The sequence below is a fragment of the Pseudorca crassidens genome, chromosome 9, assembly GCF_039906515.1.
Source record: "Pseudorca crassidens isolate mPseCra1 chromosome 9, mPseCra1.hap1, whole genome shotgun sequence".
NCBI classification, from domain to species: Eukaryota; Metazoa; Chordata; class Mammalia; order Artiodactyla; family Delphinidae; genus Pseudorca; species Pseudorca crassidens.
Window position 1 is genome coordinate 41721189 of NC_090304.1, and position 17842 is coordinate 41739030.

Below are 17842 nucleotides of genomic sequence, written 5' to 3' on the forward strand. Positions count from 1 at the left end.
AAAGGATTTGTATGAAGAATATATTAAGAACTCTTACACTCAACAATAAAATGACAACCCACTTTAAAAGTGGGCTAAGATTTGAATAGACATTTCTCCAAAGAGGACATACAAATGACAAATAAGCATGTGTAAAAGATGCCCAACATTCTATTAGGGAAGTGCCAGTCAAAACTGCAAAGAAATAACTGCTTTATACTAGGATGGCTAGAATCAAAAAGACAGATGTTCAGTAACAAGTGTTGGTGAGGATATTGAGAAGTGAGAGCCCTTGAACACTGCTGATGGGAATGTAAAATGGAACAGCCACTTTGGGAAACAGTTTGGCAGTTCCTCAAAAAGTTAAACATAGAGTTACCATATGATCCAGCCATTCCACTACTAGTTAGTTATAGACCCAAGAAAAACAAATGTTCACACAAAAGATTGTACATGAATGGTCATGGCAGCATTGTTCATAATAGCCAAAATGTGGAAACAACCCGAATGTCCATTACCTGATGAATGGATAAATATAGTATGGTATATCCATATGATGGCATATCATAAAAAGGAATGAGAAATGAAGTACTGCTACATGCTACAACATGGATGAATATTGAAAACATTATGTTAAGTGGAAAAAGCCAGAGACAAAAGGTCACATATATTGTATGATTCCATTTATATAAAATGTCCCTAACAGGCAAGCCTATAGAGACAGAAAGTAGATTAGTCGTTTAGTGGCCATAGGAATGGGAGGGGATGGGGGAAATGGGAAGTTACTGCTAGTGGGTATAGGATTCCTTTTTGGGGCGGTGAAAGTGTTCTGGAATTAGATAGTGATGGCAGCTGCATAACCTTGTAAGTTAATAAAAACTATTGAATAGTCTACCTTAAATGGGTGAATTTTATGGTATGTGAATTATATCCCAATAACACTCTTAAAGGCAAACAAACAAACAAAAATGAGGCCCTGGTTCTAGGAAGGGCCTGAGTTACTTAGCAGATTATCAGTATAAGAAAAGAGTTCAGAGTAGAAGAAACCCAATTATAAGAGCTGGAACACATGTTGATTGGGAAAGTCTATTAAAAGGGAGGAGAAATGGTGAGATTGGGGTTTGGGAGCAAAATAGAAGCAGTTATCAGCATTGTAGTATCGTGCCAAGGCCAGACGAGTAACAGAGCTAACAATGCTGAGACTCTGAATGTGGATCTTGTAACAGTTGAAAATGTTTCTTGCGTAAAGCTGGTCCTGAGGTCTGTGTGGTGGGGCTGAGCCTGCAGAGAGGACCTAAGGGACTCCAGTGTGGGGAGGACCCTGATATGAAGAGGAAGGATGCAGAGATGGGACCCAGGTTAAGCCTGGACAGTTTTGTGCCCCTAGAGGTTAGGGGCAGCCTCGTTCATCTAAAGTGTCCCACTGAGGGCAGCATAACGTTGTTTAGGCAGCTGTGGTGCGCATGAGGTAGAGGTAAGAAAGGCTAACTTAACTAAGGTAATAGCTATGGGGATGAAAAAGATGGGGTGGGTGTGGAAACTCCCTAGGAGTGCAAGGTTCAGTCAAGGCAAGAACTGAAAGACACAAGACTTGTGCCTTGGTGTGAAAAAGGGAATGTCTGAGATTTACTCAGATTTCCCATGGGGATGGTGTGAGGTACATATGATACACAGGCTTATATGGCCCTCTTTGTTTATCTGTTACTCTTTCTGTGCCAGTTATCGTTGTGCTTTTAAAAAACTGTTAATTCTTATCCTTAAAACTTCCTGTAGGCTTTATATGTTATCTGTATAAGACTACAGTAATTGGAGGATGAGAGCAAACAACTATTAAGTTCAAGGAAGTGAAATAAACTTTATCATGTTACATGATAGAGGCCACTGGCTTATTGTTGCTCAATGGTTTGTAAATATGATGCCAACACTAAAGGATGACTGTCCAGTTACGTCAGGTAGCTCCTGAGTCAAGCTTGACTTACATGCAAATGGTTTATATATATGAATCGTGGCTGTAGCTGTGGTAGCCCTTTTCCTCTTGCTGACAGTTTTCAAAATCACTCACTGGCATTGTGAATGGAAAATGTTGGATGATCTTGTCTACCCTATAGGTTAGCTTTACACGTTGTAGGGTGTGGAGGGCAGGGAAAGTGGAAAGAGGACAACCTTTCTCTTTTCTTCTCCCCTTTTAAAGCCTGTGGGTTTGGAAGGATGAAAACTGTGAAGAATACAGGGAGCTGGCATCATGAAATGGCGGTTTACCCCCCGGAATAATTTTCCCTTCACAGAGTCTGAAGCTTTTCTTTTTCTTTTTGAACCGGAGGTAAAAATGTTACTGAAGATTCATTTTGGTTTAGAATTTTGCTTTTGAAAAAGAGCAAGCATTAGCAGGGTTGGGGTGAGCTGTCTCATACTGCAGTGTGCTCTAATTTGGACTGATAATTGTCTATCTAGCGCCTCTGGGTGAGAGCTAGCTTTCCTGAGGGAATTGCTAGTTTTACTTTGAGAGTAGAAGGAACAGTGGGGAGAGAGGTAAGTGGTTTCGTGCCTAGAATGTGTTCAGGAGGAGGCTAAAGCTAGGGTAAGAGTGTAGTAGTGGGGAGTTGGGGCAGAATGAGGAGTCTGGGTGTACAAGGGGTGCCCCAAGACAAGCTTTTCCTCCTTATAAGTGTGGCTTCAGCTGGCTCTGTACTCTGGGAAAGGAACCAAAACTCTACCCATTTCTTCTTGGGCCAGACGACTCTGCTTCAGAGGTTAGACTCAGGGTTAATACTGGCTCAGGACCAAATTTCAACGTTAGTTTTTGTGGTCTGGCCTATGGACCTAAACACAGATTAGAACAGTTTTTCCCTGGGAAAATGAGCACCAAATAACTGACTTTAGAAACAAACTTTTGTAATAGAACCAGTTTGTAAGTTGACTTCCTACTGTACTTTTCTTAGTGCATACTGGACCCATTGATTTGCAAGCAGTTACTTTGCTTGAGGTACGTATATTATCGCTGAGATTGCACAGAAGTCACATGAAAGGCACATGGTGGCTTTAGACAGTCTGAGACAGCAACATTGAAGGCCTAAGTTTTGTTAAAAAGAAGCTAAAAGATTACAGGGTTTAGGGTAGCTTTTATTATTCTGCATTTGAGTTCTGTAGGATAAATTATGGAGATCTCTGTAATTATACATGTTAGATTAAATGAAATACTCATTTCAATCAGGAAAAAAATATGTACTTGAGTGAAGGAATATCAAGCATATTGGAAACATTTGACAGGAAAGTAAGGGAGGGTGTTGCAGGGAACAAAGGTTCTCTGTGACTTGACAGCTGCTGTTAAAAAGTGACACCAGGAAGCGCCCGACTCTGGCTCACAGCTGCCTGAAGTTGCTGTAGTCTTCTCTAGTGTTACCAGAGGAATTTGCACTGCTCCTGTTTTAGCAAACAGAGGCTACTGATAGCTACCCAGGTCCTTATAGTGCTCTGGGAAATTAATTCCTAACTCCTCATTATGATCTTCCTAATTACTGGGTTTTCCAACAGAAAATATTTTGAGGCTCCAAGTATGTTTGTGCAGAGTACCTTGCTTAATGCCAAAGAAATTCTGAAAGGCGTGAGGTAGACCTTGGATTCATCAAATCTAGTTGGACATATATAACAGGATTTTAACTGGAACTCTAACCTATTTTAGTTTCTCTTGAAGCCCCAAAGGCTGGGAATAAAGCAGTAGTTGCCAAGTGACTCTCATATTTCAAGGACTTGCATAGAAGGTGGCCGTAAGTTGCTATTGCACATTTAGCCCATACTTTATCTCCAGGAAGTGAAAGTGTGGAGAGTTAAGGGTTCTGAGACAAGGATGTTTTTGGAGAGAGCTGTCAGTAGGCTGTGTGTTCTTTATCCTTTCCCGCCTCCACACTCTGCAGAGAGGAGAGGATGCTTCTCTTAAGCCCCCTTCATTGAAGCCTAATGATGGGGGAAGCTCTAGTAGAATCATTCTAAGAACTTGACATGTATCCCCAGGTGTTTGGAGAGCATAAGGATTAGTATGTGAATCTGTGGATTGATAGCAGAGAGAAAGGAAGAGGGCTCTTTAGTTAGCAATATGCACTTTGAAAGACAGTAGGTTTCCCTGAGTTTCTGGATGGAACCAGCTTAAAAAGCCTTCTAAAAAGAGACACTGTGCATGGTTACCTAGAAGAGGCTGTGAATCAGGAGGTGCCCATGGGAACCCCAAGGATTGAGAGTTGGAAGTGTAAATGGCCAGGACTCACTCATGTCCTGGGAATTGCACGTGGAGGGTCTCACTGGTGTACTCTTCCAGGAAGCCTGTAGGCCGTCATGAGAAAGTTAGCATGGACATCAGATTTCATTGGCGTGGTCTTTTCAACCAACCTTACTTCTCCCCATTCCTTCAGCTCCAGCCCTTAAGGAGCCAGAGCAGAGGCAGCCTTGCTGAGGGTAGAAAAGATGCATAATAAGATGGGGAAACTGAGAAGATGACTGGTCTTAACTCTCCCCCCACCCCTGTCCTATCGCAGACGTCTCAGCTGTGTAGAAAGGGGAGAAAGAAACTTTAATTTAGATGAGTATTGACTAATGCAATTAAGACGCTGTACTAGAAATCTTAATTATTATGTTTTTTCTTGTTTTTCAGTTTTTAAAAATAGAAGTATAGTTGATTTACAGTGCTGTGCCAATCTCTGCTGTACAGCAAAGTGACTCAGTTATACACATACATACGTTCTTTTTTTATATTCTTTTCCATTATGGCTTATCACAGGATATTGAATATAGTTCCCTGTGCTATACAGTAGGACCTTGTTGTTTATCCATTCTAAATGTAATAGTTTGCATCTACCAACCCCAAACTCCCAGTCCATCCCTCTCTTTACCCCCCCCCTCCCCCTTGGCAACCACAAGTCTGATCCCTGTGTCTACAAGTCTGTTTCTGATTTGTAGATAGGTTCCTTTGTACCATATTTTAGCTTACACATATAATTGATATCATATGGTATTTGTCTTTCTCTTTCTTACTTCACTTAGTATGATAATCTCTAGTTGCATCCATGTTGCTGCAAATGGCATTATTTCATTCTTTTTTTATGGCTGAGTAGTATTCCTTTGTATATATGTACCACATCTTTTTTATCCATTCATCTGTTGATGGACATTTAGGTTTGTTTCTATGTTTATTTGCATTTGTTATTCATAGACTTTTTAATGATGGCCATTCTGACCTGTGTGAGGTGGTACCTCATTGTGGATTTGATTTGCATTTCTCTAATAATTAGTGACGTTGAGCATCTTTTCATGTGCCTACTGGCCATCTGTATAGACATCTTAATTATTAAAGTCACAATGTTCTTGGGGTTAAAAGTAATTGAACAACTATTTATAATTGAAGAATGATTGGAAAAAATTAGGAGATTTGCCTTAGATTTCATTCAGGCGCAAGGAAGAACTTGCGCACAGAAGGGCTTTGAAGGAATGTTTTATGTGTATAACCTGTTGAGTTTATTAGCTCAGTGTTTCATTTATATCTTCATATATGCACATACATGAAAAGATGAGCAATTATAAAAGGAAATTGTTAAGTACCAATTACATGGTATACATAAAGCTTGATATACGTATTTTCCAAAGTCACAACTTTTAATGATAAGGTAGAATATTTGAAGTTGGGAAAATCCAGACTATCATCACCTTAAGGGTAAGAGGAATTTATTTTATTTTATTGATTTATTTATTTTTTAATATGATATCACTTTTATGTAAAATCTAAAAAACAATACAAATGAATCTATATACAAAACAGAAACAGACTCAAAGATGTAGAAAACAAACTTATGGTTGCCAAAGGTGGGGGGCGGATAAACTCAGAGTATGTAATTAACAAACTACTATACATAAAATAGGTAAGCAACGAGGATTTACTGTATAAAACAGGGAACAATATTCAATATCTTGTAATAACCTATAATGGGAAATAATCTGAAAAATATATGTATATAACTGAATCACTTTACTGTACACCTGAAACTAACAGAATACTATAAATCAACTACACTTCAATTAAAAAAGATAAAATAGAGTTGTTGAGAAATGAATACCTTTTTGCAAAAACAAAAATTGAGTCTAGGGCTTCCCTGGTGGCGCAGTGGTTGAGAGTCCGCCTGCCAATGCAGGGGACGCGGGTTCGTGCCCCGGTCCGGGAAGATCCCACATGCCGCGGAGCGGCTGGGCCCGTGAGCCATGGCCGCTGAGCCTGTGCGATCGGAGCCTGTGCTCCGCAACGGGAGAGGCCACAACAGTGAGAGGCCCGTGTACTGCAAATAAATAAATAAATAAATAAATGAGTCTAACCTGGTGAAGAAAAAAGGAAGGTATACCCTGGGTTTAGCCAGTGCTTAACTACTCTGACTTCCTTTATGTCCGGTCTCCCAGTGCTGGACCTCTCCTCTTCTAATCAATATGGATTCTTGTCCCTCCCGCTCATTTCCACTCACCAGTAAACTGTGACCCTACACTACCCACTGGTCTGCAGTGGAGGGAACAGCCTGAGTTACTGACGGCAGGCATGGCTCAAACAGCTTGCTGAGAGTGAGCCATGCCTACCAGACCCACAGCGCTCCACTTGGCCCTCCCCCATTTCACTCACTTGCTGGTTTCTGCTAAACAAGGGTAAGAGGAATTTAGAGCATACCGAGATCATTTTCTGGTTGGAGTACTGGAGGCCTTGCAAAGAAAGTAAGATGTGGTTTGGGCTTCATTAGCTATAACTTAAGGCTTACTGTGTATCATAGGCTGTGCTGTAAAAATACTCCTCATACATTATTTTTACTTTTTACAACAATCCGGCAAGGTTAGTATTATTTCCATCTTACAGACAAGGAAACTGAGGTTCAGGCAGGTTAAATGAGGTGCTCCAGTTTCCCACATCTGGTAAAGGTGGTAGAGTTGTATCCTGGTCGGTGACTCACACCTCAGGCTCTTCCCACTTCATTCTGCTGCCTCCCTGGCGGCTGCACGCCAAGATCCAGTGGTGGGATGGGCCGGGATAAGCAGGAAGAGGAGTGGTGCACACAGCATCACTGGTGATCTGAGCTGTTCAGTCCCTCGGGGCAGCTCTGTGAGCAGCCCTAACCCTTCACCGTCCCCCTTCCTTGTGCCCGCTTTCTGCCTTCTGACTTTCCTTTTCCCTTATCCTTCAGTGCCACATCTGAAGTGGGCACTGGAACATGCCCTCCTTAAATTAGCCCTGTTCTCACTCTTTTCTGTTGAGAAAATGGGCTTTAGAGATGTTAATCAAACTAAGAGGAAGTAGAATGGCATCTGTGTTTGAATTTCAGTTCTCTCAAACTCCATAGCCCATCCGTTTTCTTCTCATCCTGCTGCTTCTGGTGAAGACTTTATAAATGCATGTATTAATAGAAAGCAAGCCCTCCTAAAACCTCCTGTTTGGGTTTATTTTATCATAATTTAAAAAACAATACAGGTTTTGTGGCTAGAAGTAATAATAGGAAAATACTGACTTAAAGTGGAGGGGAGCCAGAGAACCACAGAATTTTGTGTCTAGAATGTTTCATGACCTGGGTTCTGTGTGTCGCTTGGGGGAAAAGGGAGAGGTGAGCAGGATCTCAAGGAAGGTAAGAAAGGAACATGAAGTTGTTAGTCTTAGTTTTCCTTGTTTCTTATTTTTCATGGTACTTTTACTCCTTATTTATAGGCCAATAAAGGAATGAAAGATTTGAAATTTTATGAATTATATTAAACAGCAGGAATTCTGAAACATTCATGAGGATAAGACCTGAACTTAAATTGTAGTTCTCCTCCTTATTAGCTGTGTGACCTGGAAGAGGTAACTTAATTCTGTGCCTCATTTAAAAAAAAAAAATCTGTTAAGAGGGAAATATATATCTAAAGGACCATTGTGAAAATTAATTGGGAAAATTTTATATGTATCAGTTATAAACTGTTTGTCCCATAACAAATGCTCTATAAATGATGACTCCTGTTATTGTGATTGAGAATATTTCATTTTTTAAAATGGGAGCAATGGAAGCAGGAATGGAGGATGCGTGTGAGTGTGCTTTAACTCCGAGAGTCAGGGTGAGTAGAGCAGAAGGAACATTGGCCAAAAGCCTGGAAACTTTGCTTTTAGCGCTGGATCTGCCGCTGATTTGCTCTTTAAACATTAGGCAAGTCACTCTACCTCTGACAAAAATCTCTGTCCTCATGGATCTTATAGTCTAGTCGGGTTGGGGGAAGCATGGACAATAAAAGTGAAAAGATAAAGCATAAAGAGAGCTGCAAAATAGTCTGGCCAAGAAAAAAAATTCAAGTTTCTAGGTGAGTTAGTTGGTCTTGAGTAGAGTGAGGAGAAAGCTCAGGACTAAAAAGGATCCAGTATATTCTTCCCTTGATTTGACCCTTCCTGTAGTATTTAATGTGCTACCACCAGATTTAAATTCTTTTAAATAATATATGCAAAAGTAGAGAGAATAGTATAATATACACTCGTATACACATTACCCAGATTCAGTAGTTGTCAAGGTTTTCCCATACTGTTTAACCAGTTTCCTTCCTCTGCTCTCTCCCTTTCCCCTCTTCTTTTTGCACCCTATGTGTTTAGAGGACTCCTAAGAATCATGCTATGCTCAGAAATGCCCTGTCATTTGTTTACAGCTCCCCAGTGCTACCTTAGGTCTAATCTCCTGTCCTTTTTGTATGCAAGCGTGGTGGACTTTAACCAGTGAGCTGGATTTACTGAGTTTCCCAGAATCTCCAGTAAATTACCCATCCCAAAGTGTAGACCACGCACCGCTCTGTGGCAGTGCTTGGGAACTACACTTTCACCAGCAGCTCGGTGTCTGGAGAGAGTGACTGGTCACTCCTGCCCACTAAATGCAGAAGTTGCCTCAGCTCCTCCCTGGGCTCCTCCTTAGCTTCCTTAAGGCAACTTCTTTGAATGGGAAGAGAACGAAGTGGGAATTCTCTTAAGCCAAGCGGAGCTCCTGTTGTGCAACCTAGTGGCATATATGCAGGAATAACATTCCCAGCTATCACTATTCTGTTACTGAGAGCTTTGGACAACCCTACTCAGACCAGAGTTTATCAGGGAAAAGTCTCCCTGTCTGAATGGGAAACTTCCCTAATCTTAAACTTTTCTCCAATAAATCCTAACAACCTTAAAGAGACTTAGGTCCATATTTGCCCTTCTTACTACCTGGAAGGCATCCCGCTCATTGAAAGGAGGCATTCCATTTCTTTCTGGCTGAGATTCTTCTCCATGCATCCTTTCCTGTGTTTTCAAGAAAGCACATTACTTTCTCCACCCCCGACCCTCATTCCCCCTTTCAGTGGACTGAACTCTAGTCCACTGTGCTTTCCTACCCTTGCCTGAGCCTCTACTGTCTTCCACAATGCAGTGCTGTGTTTTGTTTTGTTTTTCTTGCTTTCTGCTACAAAATATCCTTTCTGGGCTGTGGTTGGTAACTATTTTCAGTTTCAGGAGAGAGGCTGTTTTCAGGCACATTGCTGGGGCTCTGTGCTCATAAGTGAATTGTACACATAGTTCCTATATGTGACTGCAGTATTAACTGCTTAAATTTTGTTGCCTTCCGAACAAGCATGTTACTCGCATTTCATGCTGTTTCTGTTCTTTGGCCAATGCAATTAATACTCCCCATTCCCCTTGCCCCCAGTCACAGCACAATTGCTAGATGTGTAAAAAGCAGTGGGTTCTGTGAAAGTAAGGACCTTGTCCCTGTGATGCCCCATAAATAATTGTTGAACAAATGAATGAAACCAAGAGCAAGAGCAATCAGCAGAAGGGTTTCAGGTAGTGAAAAATAACACTTTGAATGGTGAACGACACACATCAAACTGGAGGGTTTTGTGAACTGTGTAAAGAAAGAGCTGGGGCTTCCCTGGTGGCGCAGTGGTTGAGTGTCCGCCTGCCAATGCAGGGGACGCGGGTTCGTGTCCCGGTCCGGGAAGATCCCACATGCCGCGGAGCGGCTGGGCCCATGAGCCATGGCCGCTGAGCCTGCGCGTCCGGAGCCTGTGCTCCGCAACGGGAGAGGCCACCACAGTGAGAGGCCCGCGTACCGCAAAAAAAAAAAAGGGCTGGATCCTATAAGCAGTGGGGAACCATTTATGCATTTTATAGAGGTATAATTTGTATATGTACAAAAAAGTGCACACATCTTAAATGTACTGCTTGATGAGGTTTTTACATATGTATATACTTGTGTAATTACTGCTCAAACCCAAAAAATATTTCCAGAACTCCAGATGGGGAGCTTTATCTTGATACACAACATTTTGGATACCAAGTTTGGTCTGTGGTATAACTAGGGTTGGAATTATAACAGCTGTTCGTGGTATTAGCACATCTTTTTACTTGAATAAAAATGTTAGTTCATACCATTTAATTACATGACCAAAACAATGCACTGACTAACATTTATTAATCATCAGCATGTCTTGGTGCTTTATATTCATTACTTCATTTTATCTGTTCCATGGGGTTTTGTTACTATCCTGTTTTACAGATGCTGAAGGTTAAAGAGGTAAAGTAACTTGCCTTAGGTTCTACAGCTAGAAGGTAGCAGAGTTAGAATTAAATCCAGGACTGCCCATTGTCAGAGACTGATTTCTTGTTGGTGATCTGCTGCCTCAAATGTCTGGGGCCCAGGTTTAAGTAACAAAAATGTTATGTCTTTGTGGTAGGAGGTAATGATTATCTTTCTTACCTGCACACGATGATTGCTGTTTTTAGGCACATTATAACCTGTGGCTTATTAGAATTTTGAGAGGGAAAGGGATCTTTGATTCTGTGACAGTCAGGCCTCAGAGTAATGTTCCTTAAGATGGATCTTCATGAGGGAGGATGATGCTCTGAGGATGGCTCTTTATATGTAGCAAGGCCTCTACAAATTTTGAAAATAGGACACAACAAAGATGAAACGTAGACCTAAATATCTAGAAATTCCAACAATTAATTTGTCTTAAAAATTAATGAGTGGAATAAATGCATGCCAGTGGTAGTGAAGTGGCAAAATTCTTATAACATTAAGATTGTATTTCAAGAGCTAAGACATCCAAAGAAAATAAGAAACTTCCACAGTCACAGAAAGGAAAAACAGTTTATTTTAACTGCCCTCAAAGTTGCTCAAACCAACCATCCTCTGTACGTGTTATTTTTTTAAATTTGGTATCACAATGCAAAAAACCCCATCACATTGCAAGAGTTCTAGCTATTATACATGACTTGGACATTTGAAAATATATATTTAATATTTGTCCGTTGTGTTTTCAGACACAATGGGAGGGACATTTTGGCACGTTTAGGCATAACTTGGGGGTAGTCAATGAAACTTAGGTTTTACAAGATGAAAGCATGGCAAGAAGTGTCAGATTACTATGGAGAAACATGTTGCAGGAAACTAATCTTAAGATATAAATAGCATGCTCTATCCAGCTTGCTTGGTGAAAGACTGCTGTTTTGTGTTGTTTAGAGTAGTGGATACAAAGAATATTGTTATTGCCAGTTGTATTTACTTTTTGAAGAGGTGTGGGTGCCGGAAAGTCAGTTCAGGATTGTTTTGATATCTGTGTATTTTTAACTGGGGCTGGGGTGGTGATGGAGATGGCTTTCTACTCGAAGCTGCTCCTGTTGGTAAATGTTTCTGTTTTTAATAGACGTTGTTTAATAAATCATGCATTTAAATGAAGCCATCAAAAGGGAAATAGGATTATGGATACCGAATTCTGTAATTGAAGTTAATCCAAAAGTATAAATAAAAAATAGAAAGTGTCATTCACAAATAAAATAAATATGTAGAGTCATGGTAGGGAGCAGATCAGTCTCCCTCCCCCCGCCAAACCAGGAGTTTCTTTGCTGTCCTGTTCAGAGTGCCTACTTCTGAGTAGCTTTCTGGTGTTTGTACAGCTCACCATGCAGACAGAGGTTGTCACTTAAGAATGATGTATTCCTGGAGCCAGCAGGTCCGGCTTCCAGGAGCCCTTGCCTGAAGAGTGACTGAGCACCTTTGGTGCGTGTTCCTAGCATCAAGCTGCCTTCTTTCAAGTCATCCCTCAGATTTTGTAATGAGCCTAGTGGCAAAACAGGCTGTGAGGAAGTCAGGAGAGAGAGAGAGAGAGAGAGAGAGAGAGAGAGAGAGATACTCAGAACTGATGTCAGTGTCCTAGTTAGTGTCCTTTTGTATGAAGGGGGAAATAAGTTGTCTTTCAGATTCTTTTTAAAACCTTTAAAAAAAGATTGTGAAATGTAATATACAAACATTAAGTGGTTTGCTAAGACTCTTCCCTTCTTACTCTGCTACCTTAACTGCCCTCCTTCTGGTGATGATATCATAAGATAACAGTGGGGTGGCTTTGCTAACAGAAGAAGAAATAGAAGTTAAGATGAAAAACTAACAAAAATATTAGTGAAAGAATAAGTTTGAGATCCACAAAGATGAAAAAAAATCGTGAAATCATTTCCTTAGGATAATACACAAGGCAGCTGAAAGGGAACTCTAAGACAAGGTGTGCGAAAAGTGGAGAAAGGAAGATGAGGCATTGAATCAGGCAGACTTTGTGTTATCCTGTTTGTTTCAAACTACTTTGTTCTAAGGACTGATGCCTGCCATCGGGTTGCAGATAGACCTGAATTATAGCTTACTGTGTTTTTCTAGTTTTTCTGGAATTAGAGATCTAGAGTCTTAGGTGTATATAAGTTATTATGAAAAAAAACAGATCTACTGCAGTAGATCTTCTACAGTCTTCTTGCATATTTCACGTATGAAAATTCAGAGATACTTAGTACCCTTTCTCTACTTGAAACCTGCTCGGAATAGACTTCATTTAATGGGGAATTGACATAGTAGGATAAACCTTAATACAATGAAATTATTTTGATTAATTCTGGATAAAGTTACATTGGTACTTGGGCAGGTAAACATAAATTTTAAAATAAGGTTCTTTTTCTTACAGTCCTATTTTGTAACGGATTATGATCCAACCATTGAGGACTCCTACACAAAGCAGTGCGTGATAGATGACCGGGCAGCCCGGCTAGATAGTAAGTAATCTTCCTTTATTTGATGGTTCACGTATCATATTTTTAAAAGTAAGCTTTGATGTTTTGCTAGGTTAAATACTACAATTGAAATGTTAGATGATCTTGAATATAAGCCCATCTCTTTCATTAGTTTTGATTGATGAATCTGCATACTAGGCAATTTAAATATTCCTCAGTAAATGTTATGTAAAATAATTGGATTGAGCTTGTCCTGGTGAAATTGGTCATGTCACTGTAACTTGCTGAAGTTGTGTTTGTTGGGACATTTGGAAAAAACATGAGGTTTCGGCTCTTCCTACCTTTTGATGAAGGCTGAAATGGGTGAAGTAAATATAGAAAGGCTTCAACATTTGCTAACTTGCTTAGAGTTTATAGCACAGAGGCCTTAGCAAATAGTGTTTTGTGCTTGGCTAAACTTTCCACCTCTCCACAAAAGAAAGCCCTTTTCTTTTAACTTGTATGATTCTTTTATTCACAGAGATCAAGAAATACATTAGCATCTGTACATTCAGTATGGTATTTGGGGGGTGGGGTGGACCAGCATTTCTTTCTTGAATTTACAGGTATCTTTTTCAGTTCTTTTCATGGAGGAGGTAAACATCCAAGAGACTTCAGAGGTTATCTGACTGTCTGCCTAGGTGTATTTGATATTCTTGACCTTGTAATTGCTATGCTAATATAGTCTAAGTACAAAATCAACCTGCACTGATGAAGATAACTCTGAAACTGTCTGCCATTAGAATATATTTGTCTTTAGCATTGAATAAAGTACTAAAAGGAGAATGCCATTTTTTAAATTATACTAAGTATGGTGTGCTCCAGAGGACCCAGTTTAACTGGGCCTGCCCTTGTGAGGAAGCCATTTTTGTAAGATGAAAACACGAACATAATTACATTTCTTGTTTTTTCTTTAGTTCTGGATACAGCGGGACAAGAGGAGTTTGGAGCTATGAGAGAACAGTATATGAGAACTGGCGAGGGTTTCTTGTTGGTCTTTTCAGTCACAGATAGAGGCAGGTTTGTATCAATATTCAATTGTAGGTCTCCTGTTCATGTCTAGATCACTGTTTCATTGAATTTGCATTCTTATTTTTATAGAAAAAGGAAAAGTAATAAAGTAGTAAATGGAGCATGGGACTCTGAATTCTGATAGTTGACCAAATTGATTAATTTGTTTTTGTGTTTTTAGTTTTGAAGAAATCTATAAGTTTCAAAGACAGATTCTCAGAGTAAAGGATCGTGATGAGTTTCCAATGATTTTAATTGGTAATAAAGCAGATCTGGATCATCAGAGACAGGTGAGAAGGAATTTTGCTATTGGGAAGCCAATTATTTGTAATCATGTGAGTGAACAGATATGTTTAATGAGAAAGTGCCGTGATCAAAAACACTGTGCTGAGTGTGGCACACTGGATTTCATAGAGGTCCTATGATAGGTGACAGATAAAAAGGAAGTAGATCTGGGGGCGTTACATTTTTACATAGTATACAGAACTTCAGTGGACTCTATAAGCCAGCAAGTATTTGCACCAGCTCCATTCACATGTTGTAATTTCTTAGGTAACACCCACAGCTCTAATTTAGTTAGATACTCCTAAACTTACCTGTAATTCAGTATTAATGCTAAATTACCTCATTTAGAGAATGACTTTGATTTAAATTACAGTATTTGGATTTTTCCTAAGTCCCATTAATGACTGAATTTTCCGTTAATTCTTCACATGGGCAGCTCTAACACCAGTAACCTGCAGGAAAATAATATTTTTAGTATTTAGTTGCAGGCTTGTTTATACTCACTTGTTCTTTACCCACTTATTTCACATACAATTTAAAAAATTTTGGGTAAATATTGGCCTCCTCTTTCTGTGAGGGAGGGGAGCAAGTTCAGATATAAATTAATGGAGGCTCTGCATTATTTGGGGGTTCTTTTGGTGTCTTCATTTCTTTTAGGTCTTTAGTCTCTATCCCACATCTGGAATACAATTGTTTAAATACTTAATTTTTGCCAGTATTTAAGTTCTCTTGTTTCTATATAACCTTGTGTTAACAGATTTTTGTGTTAACAGATTTTGATTGAAAGTGCAAACATCAGGAAAAATTGGTTGATAAACAGCATTGAGGATAGCCTTCCATTTTGTAGTTAACTGTTATTTAAAATATAATCTTTGATTTGTGTGCTCTATTTGTAAATTTTGTTGAAGGTATACCAAGTTTAAAGCATGAACTTAAGAGAATGATATTGTTCTAATGCTAAGGTTTAGAAATGTTTACCTGTTGTAGAATGAATTTTACTGTCAGACCTCTTTCAAATCTGAATTATTATAAACTTAAGGTGAAAACATTCAGTCTTCATTTCAAACCAGTATAAGCTGTTGGAAGTAATTTAGGATATGACATTGCTCACATCTTAAAACCTGGAGTAGACAGTCCCATTTTTTTTTCTCATTTATATTTTAGTTTTGGGGGACCATTTCCTTCAGTGTTTCTGAATCTAATTATGTTTATTAAATATTGCCCAGTAGAACCTTTTTACTGCTCTTCTCAGTCCTTTCTAGTACTAGAAACACTTTTAGATGTCGTTGGATCTGGGGAATAATGGCAAAGTAACTCTGCAGGGAGCAAGCAGTTCTTGCCCTATCTAATGCTAGATAGATATGTTTCCTGCTGTGATTTTTTTCAAACTTTTTTACGGTGGTAACTCCAGTAAAGGAATAAGTGGTAGGCCTGGGGTGAGGTGGGAGCCTTCTATAGTTTAGGCAAGATTAGGGAGAACAGAGGAAAGGGAGTATGTCCATCAGAACTAAACAAGCCTTGCTATGATTAGCTTGGGGGCAAGGGGTCTGTATGAGTTACTTTTAAGTCATTTATATATTGAAGATTGCCAGTATTTGGAGTGTGGTTTCCATCTGTCTGCAGATATTAACATATTGTGGCACTTTGGCTTTGTTTTTACGATAGATTTATAAATTTTTCTTCTAAGTTTTTTCTTTTTATAAAAGTAATAGATTTCAGAGTAAAGTAAGAACAAGGTGGTAAAAGAAGCAATATAGGGGATGATAAGTGTAATATTTCCATCACCTTAAAGATAGGCAATTAGCTTGGGGTAAGTTCTTAATTTCTCTGCTTTAAAACATATACATAGACATTAAGTACTATGTACATGCTGAAAAGTTGAAATGTATATATATCCAAGGGAGAAAAGCAAATGGCTGAAAACTGACTGCTTACTTTTCTGCTCCTTCCTATAGATTCTCCTCTCTGAAGGATAGGCACAAAGAAACATTTTATTCCTCCCATGCTTTGTCTTCTCTTTTCTAGGTTCCTTCACCCTGCACTCAGGCGTAAAGGTCATCATCATTACTCTTATGTGAGAGCCTTTAGTGCTGACTGGAAATCCTACTACATTTCTCTAGTCTATTCATTTCCCACTTGTTTGGATGATTATTACTTACTTTCTATTTTTAAATTAATAACACTTTCTTCCCCTTCCTCATCCTCAGCAGATTGATGATGAGTGGTATTTTCCTAGTTCACTGAGATATTTTTACATGTTCCCACTTCCACATGCACTAACCTAAGGGCACGTATGTCCCATTAATTCTGCTTCTTCCCACTTGCATGGATAAACTTCACCTCCCTGACCAGCCTCTCTGATAGGCACTGAAGCCCATCCATTGCTCCTCGTGGGCATCACCCCAGCAATTGTTCCATCCAGGTGTTCCATTTCTCTCCTGCATGATTATTCCCATCAGCTTGCGACATGCTACAATGCTCTCACCTTTAAAACAAAAAGTAATAACCACGGCAAAAGCTAATCTCACATTCCTCCCTGAGAACCTTTTTTGCTGCTCCTCCTAGTAAGCAGAACTCCTTAGAAGCGTTATCTACACTCTACTTCCTTTCCTTTCTTTTTCTTGTTTGCACTGACTGCAGGCATAGCACCTGGTCAAGGTCACCACTTGCACAGATGTAACATTTGACACAGTTGCCCACACTTTCCTTTTGGAAACACTTTGTTTACTTAGCTCTGGAACTCCATTCCCTATGCATCCTCCCCCCTCCCCTCTCCTTTTGTTGGTACTTCCTTGTCTTTCTCAGGTGTCTTAGGGCTCAGGCACACTCTCTTCTGTGTACATTCTGTGTCCTGGATGTACAAAGACAAACATGCCTTACCCCTCCAAGCCTTGAGGGCCATATTTGGTGCAGTTGAAATTGAGATGCTGTACTAAAGGTTTTTACCTTTTAGAAGTCTCTTCAGAATTAAAGATGATGTTCTGTAATGCCTTGGCACCCTTACTTGCTCTACCAACTGATCCTGGACAGGCCACAGGCACCTCATAATAACTTCTTCTACTTGTTTGGAAATGCTGACTTTTTGGTCATCTCTTTAGGTCAGTGACCAGTCTGGCTTGCTCTTAGTTGCTGATCAGCTTGTTCTTTTCTGCCTTTGTCTTAGGCTCTACCCTTTGGACTTTCTCTAGCTTCTAGCCCGTTTTCTCTTACATAGCAAATGCCAGTTCCCCATGTTCTTTGAATTTGTGGGTCAGCCCTGGGCATTCCTACTACTGCTCCTGAGATTCTGAACACATCAGGGATGGGAGATCAGCCAGAAGAGACTGCCTATTTCCTTTTGACTTCTGTATCTATGTGGACTTGCTTCTTCCACCCACCTATTCATCCAGTTTTTTTTATAGAACATTTTCTAGGCACTTATGACAGAGCAGTAGAAAAAACAAGGTCACCGAAATAAAGAGAGATCTGTAGAATTTGAATGGCAGTGTTACC

The 17842-nt window shown here is 39.7% G+C and overlaps 1 protein-coding gene across 3 annotated transcripts in view; it reads left to right on the plus strand.

Moving 5' to 3' along the window:
* The window catches only part of RRAS2 (RAS related 2), an 84542-nt gene that overhangs the window by 42563 nt on the left and 24137 nt on the right, over positions 1–17842 (plus strand). For all 3 annotated transcript variants that reach the window (XM_067749819.1, XM_067749817.1, XM_067749818.1), the window contains exons 2-4: positions 12970–13057; positions 13972–14074; positions 14247–14355. In XM_067749819.1, coding sequence (XP_067605920.1) covers positions 12970–13057; positions 13972–14074; positions 14247–14355 — 300 coding nt within the window. The remainder of the gene's footprint in view (positions 1–12969; positions 13058–13971; positions 14075–14246; positions 14356–17842) is intronic.